Source organism: Emiliania huxleyi (assembly GCF_000372725.1).
Source record: "Emiliania huxleyi CCMP1516 unplaced genomic scaffold EMIHUscaffold_315, whole genome shotgun sequence".
Taxonomy (NCBI): Eukaryota; Haptophyta; order Isochrysidales; family Noelaerhabdaceae; genus Emiliania; species Emiliania huxleyi.
The window spans coordinates 128431-133000 of NW_005199641.1; the positions used below are offsets into that span (position 1 = coordinate 128431).

The window sequence follows — 4570 nt, forward strand, 5'->3', positions numbered from 1 at the left end:
CATCCCGGCCTGCGGCATACCTCGGCACCCCCTTTCACGGAATCTGAGCGTGAGGGAATCTGAGCGTGAGGGAATCTGAGCGTGAGGGAACCTGGGCAGTGCCGCGTAGTGCAGCGTGCGCGCGGGCGGCGTGCGCGCACGTGCGCGGGCGTGCACGCACGTGCGCGGGCGGGCGCGTAGTGCTGCGTGGTGCAGCGTAGTGCCGCGTGCGCGCACGTGCGCGCACGTGCGCGGGCGTGCGCGGGCGTGCGCGGGCGTGCGCGGGCGTGCGCGGCATGCGCGGCCAGGGCGCAGGCAAGTGCCTGAGGGTATGGGGGTGGGCGCCACCCTGGGGCTACCCATAGCATCGTCGGCTCAGTGATGGGTATCCTTTGCCGCCAAGTCATATCGTTGCTCAGGTCCACTCTCTCTTCGAACACTTGTGGAGCACTTGGAGCACTTGGAGTGCAGTCATTAACCTCACATCCAGGGCCGGATCACCTCAAAACAGATTTCTTCTGGCATCCTGCCCCTCCCCGCTGGCCATGCCACGGCTCGAGGAGGTGCCTGAGCGCTTCTCCTTCCCAAAGGGGGAGGAGGAGATCCTCGAGTACTGGAAACAGAACGACACGTTCCACGAGTCGGTCCGGCTCTCCGAGGGGCGGCCGCCGTTCTCGTTCTACGATGGCCCTCCGTTTGCGACCGGGCTGCCGCACTACGGCCACATCCTGGCCGGCACCATCAAGGACGTGGTCTGCCGGTACGCGCACCAGACCGGTCACCACGTGCCGCGTCGCTTCGGCTGGGATTGCCACGGCCTGCCGGTCGAGTTTGAGATTGACAAGAAGCTCGACGTCAAGGGGCGGCAAGACGTGCTCGACATGGGAATCGCGACGTACAACGACGAGTGCCGCGCCATCGTGGGGCGGTACACCAAGGAGTGGGAGGTGACGGTCGGCCGCGTCGGCCGGTGGATCGACTTCTCCACCGGGTACCGCACGATGGACTTGTCGTACATGGAGACGGTGTGGTGGGTCTTCCAGCAGCTGCACGAGAAGGGGTATGTCTACCGCGGCTTCAAGGTGAGGATCGCCGCGGGACGCCCCGCCCTCCGAGGCACTCGCGGCACAGTGCCGACGCCTCGGCTCTCCCATCACCACCTCTGTGAGGGTGGACACGTGCCTCGCCCCTCGCCCTCGCCCCTCACCCTCGCCCCTCGCCCTCATCCCTCGCGCCTGCGCGCCGCTGCAGGTGATGCCCTACTCGTGCGCGCTCAACACGCCGCTCTCCAACTTCGAGGTGCAGCAAAACTACAAGGACGTCTCCGACCCCGCCGTCGTCGTCACCTTCCCGCTGCTCGGCGAGGAGGGGGCATCCTTCCTCGCCTGGACGGTGCCACTGTCACCCGCGAGACGCAGCCGAGATGCAGCCGAGATGCAGCCGAGGCGCAGCCGAGATGCAGCCGAGATGCAGCCGAGATGCAGCCGAGGTGCAGCCGAGGTGCAGCCGAGGTGCAGCCGAGGTGCAGCCGAGGTGCAGCCGAGGTGCAGCCGAGGTGCAGCCGAGGCGCAGCCGAGGTGCAGCCGAGGCGCAGCCGAGGCGCAGCCGAGGTGCAGCCGAGGTGCAGCCGAGGTGCAGCCGAGGTGCAGCCGAGGTGCAGCCGAGGTGCAGCCGAGGTGCAGCCGAGGTGCAGCCGAGGTGCAGCCGAGGTGCAGCCGAGGTGCAGCCGAGGTGCAGCCGAGGTGCAGCCGAGGTGTGACTCTGGCCGCCGCACCTCGTTCTCTCCATCTCTTCTCGCCTCCCTTCGGCGCTGAGCCCGCCCTCCCGCGCAGACGACGCCGTGGACGCTGCCGTCCAACCTCGCCCTCTGCGTCAACCCGGAGCTCGAGTACGTGCGCATCCGCGAGGAGGCGAGTTGAGAGGGGCCGAGAGGAGCCGAGAGGCGCCGAGAGGCGCCGAGAGGCAGCCGAGATGCGCCCATGCGCGTGAGCTGACGCACGCACGCACGCACGCTCACACACACACACACACACACGCGCGCGCGCGCGCGCACACGCACGCATGCACGCTCACGCACACACAGACACAGACACACACACGCGCGCGGCCCGGCCAGCGTGCGGAGAGCAGTTCCCCTCGCCCCACTTCGCCTCGCCCCGCCTCTCCTCACCTCCCCTCGCCTCGCCTCCCCTCACTTCCCCTCGCCTCGCCCCGCCTCGCTTCCCCTCGCCCCGCCTCGCCTCGCCTCACCGCCCCTCCCTTCCCCTCGCCTCGCCTCACTTCCCCTCGCCTCCCCTCGCCCCGCCTCAGGCGACCGGCGCGGTGTACATCCTGCTGGCGACGCGGCTGGTACAGCTCTACTCGGAGCTCGCAAACCCGAAGAAGGCGGCCGACGCGCGCAAGAAGTTCAGCGAGGTCGAGCGGATGAAGGGCTCGGCGCTCGCGGGCGTGGAGTACGCGCCGCCCTTCGGCTACTTCGAGGCGCGGCGCGCGTCCGGCGCGTTCCGCGTCATTACGGGCGGCTTCGTCACCGATGACTCGGGCACCGGCATCGTGCACTGCGCACCCGCCTTTGGCGAGGAGGACTACAAGGCGTGCCTCGAGCACGGAGTGATCCGGCGCGGCGAGCCCCTCGTCTGCCCCGTCGACGCGGACGGGCGGTTCAGCGACGAGGTGCCCCGCGCACTAGATGCGCAGCCAGATGCTAGATGCGCAGCCAGATGCTCGCCCAGATGCTCGACTCCGCGTCCCTGCCTCCTCCTGGGCGGGAGCCAGAGGGGCGAGGCGGGTTCGGCTGCTCTCGGCCGTGTTCGCAGCTCTCGTTGTCCCGCGAGACGCAGGCCTGCGATTGCACGCCGCCGTGCTCGCACCCCGACGCTTGTGCGTGTCGCGCTGCAGGTGCCCGAGTGGCGGGGGTTGGGCGTCAAGGAGGCGGACAAGCACATCATCGCTCACCTCAAGGCGCAGGGGCGCATCATCAAGGTGGGTGGGGTGGCGGGCGGGTGGGCGGGTGGGCGGGTGTGGTGGGGTGGGCACCATCTCCGGCTTGGAGAGGATGGGGGAAGACCATTGCCGCCCCCCGAGGGCGAGGAAGAGAAGGAGCACGAGGTAGCGCACGGGCACATAGGTGGACGTCATCAACCACTCGTACCCCTTCTGCTGGCGCTCGGACACGCCCCTCATCTACCGCGCCGTCCCGGGCACCTTCGTGGCGGTCGAGGCCATCAAGGAGAAGCTGATCGCCAACAACAAGCAGACGTACTGGGTGCCGGGCCACGTACGGGAGAAGCGCTTCCAGAACTGGCTCGAGAACGCGCGCGACTGGGCCGTCTCGCGCAACCGCTTCTGGGGGACGCCGATCCCGATGTGGGTCTCGGACGACGGCGAGGAGATCGTCGTCGTCGGCTCCAAGGAGGAGCTTGAGCGGCTCTCTGGCGTGGCGGTGAGCCTAACCCTCACCCTAACCCTAACCCTCACCCCAATCCCAACCTCAAGCCCAACCCCAACCCTAACCCCAACCCTGACCCTGACCCTAATTCCAACCCTACCCCTAACCCGGCACCCCACCACCTCCCCCGCCTACGCTCCCGCCCGCGCCCCCTATCCCTCCACCCCTGGCCCCTCAACCTTTGCGGGAGAGGTGGCCGGGGGTCGAAGGTCTCTTCACAGCGCTGGAGGGTGTGAACAGGTGAGCGACCTACACCGCGAGTTCCTCGACCACATCGAGCTCCCCTCGCAGCAGGGCAAGGGCACCCTCAAGCGCGTCGACGAGGTCTTCGACTGCTGGTTCGAGTCGGGCTCGATGCCGTACGCGCAGCAGCACTACCCCTTCGAGAACAAGCAGACGTTCGAGGCCTCCTTCCCGGCCGACTTCATCGCCGAGGGCATCGACCAGACACGCGGCTGGTTTCGACATGTCCGACCCCCCCTCGCTCGGGCCGTATTTCTTCTGGATGCCCATATTTCTTTTTTAGGTTCTACACCCTCATGGTGCTCTCGACCGCCCTCTTCGACAAGCCCGCCTTCAAGAACCTGATCTGCAACGGGCTTGTGCTCGCGGCCGACGGCCAAAAGATGTCCAAGCGCAAGAAGAACTACCCCGACCCCGTCCTCGTGATCGACTCGTACGGCGCGGACGCGCTGCGGCTCTACCTGATCAACTCGCCCGTCGTGCACGCCGAGGACCTCTGCTTCCGCGAGGCGGGCGTCATGCAGAACCTCAAGTCGATCTTCCTCCCCTGGCGCGCGCCGCGCCCGCCCGCCGCGCCCGCCCGCCGCGAGCGCAATGCTCACGCCCTCCGGCCGCGAGCAGGTACCACGCCTACCGGCTGCTGGTCGCGTCGGTGCGCACGGCCGAGGCGAGGGAGGGCGCCAGCTTCGAGCCGAGCGTCGGCGAGGCGCTCGGCTCGGCAAACCTGATGGACAAGTGGATCCTTGCCGCCGCAAACGGGCTCGTCCGCTTCATGCGCGCCGAGGGAGGAGGGTGCGCCCGCTGCACCCGCGCCCCTCCTCGGGGACCCGTCTCGGGGCCTTGCTCGCAGGCGCGCCGAGATGGAGGCGTATCGGCTGTACACGGTCGTGCCGCGGCTGG

General features: G+C 68.6%; 1 protein-coding gene across 1 annotated transcript in view; it reads left to right on the forward strand.

The window, feature by feature from the left end:
• Nucleotides 1-524: 524 nt before the first annotated feature.
• Nucleotides 525-4570, forward strand: part of EMIHUDRAFT_469724 (hypothetical protein) — a gene marked incomplete at both ends in the record, with an annotated part of 23973 nt that continues 19927 nt past the window's right edge. The window contains 9 exons of the mRNA XM_005774297.1: nt 525-1061; nt 1231-1371; nt 1812-1889; nt 2290-2652; nt 2878-2961; nt 3107-3421; nt 3668-3885; nt 3954-4202; nt 4292-4462. Coding sequence (XP_005774354.1) covers nt 525-1061; nt 1231-1371; nt 1812-1889; nt 2290-2652; nt 2878-2961; nt 3107-3421; nt 3668-3885; nt 3954-4202; nt 4292-4462 — 2156 coding nt within the window. The remainder of the gene's footprint in view (nt 1062-1230; nt 1372-1811; nt 1890-2289; nt 2653-2877; nt 2962-3106; nt 3422-3667; nt 3886-3953; nt 4203-4291; nt 4463-4570) is intronic.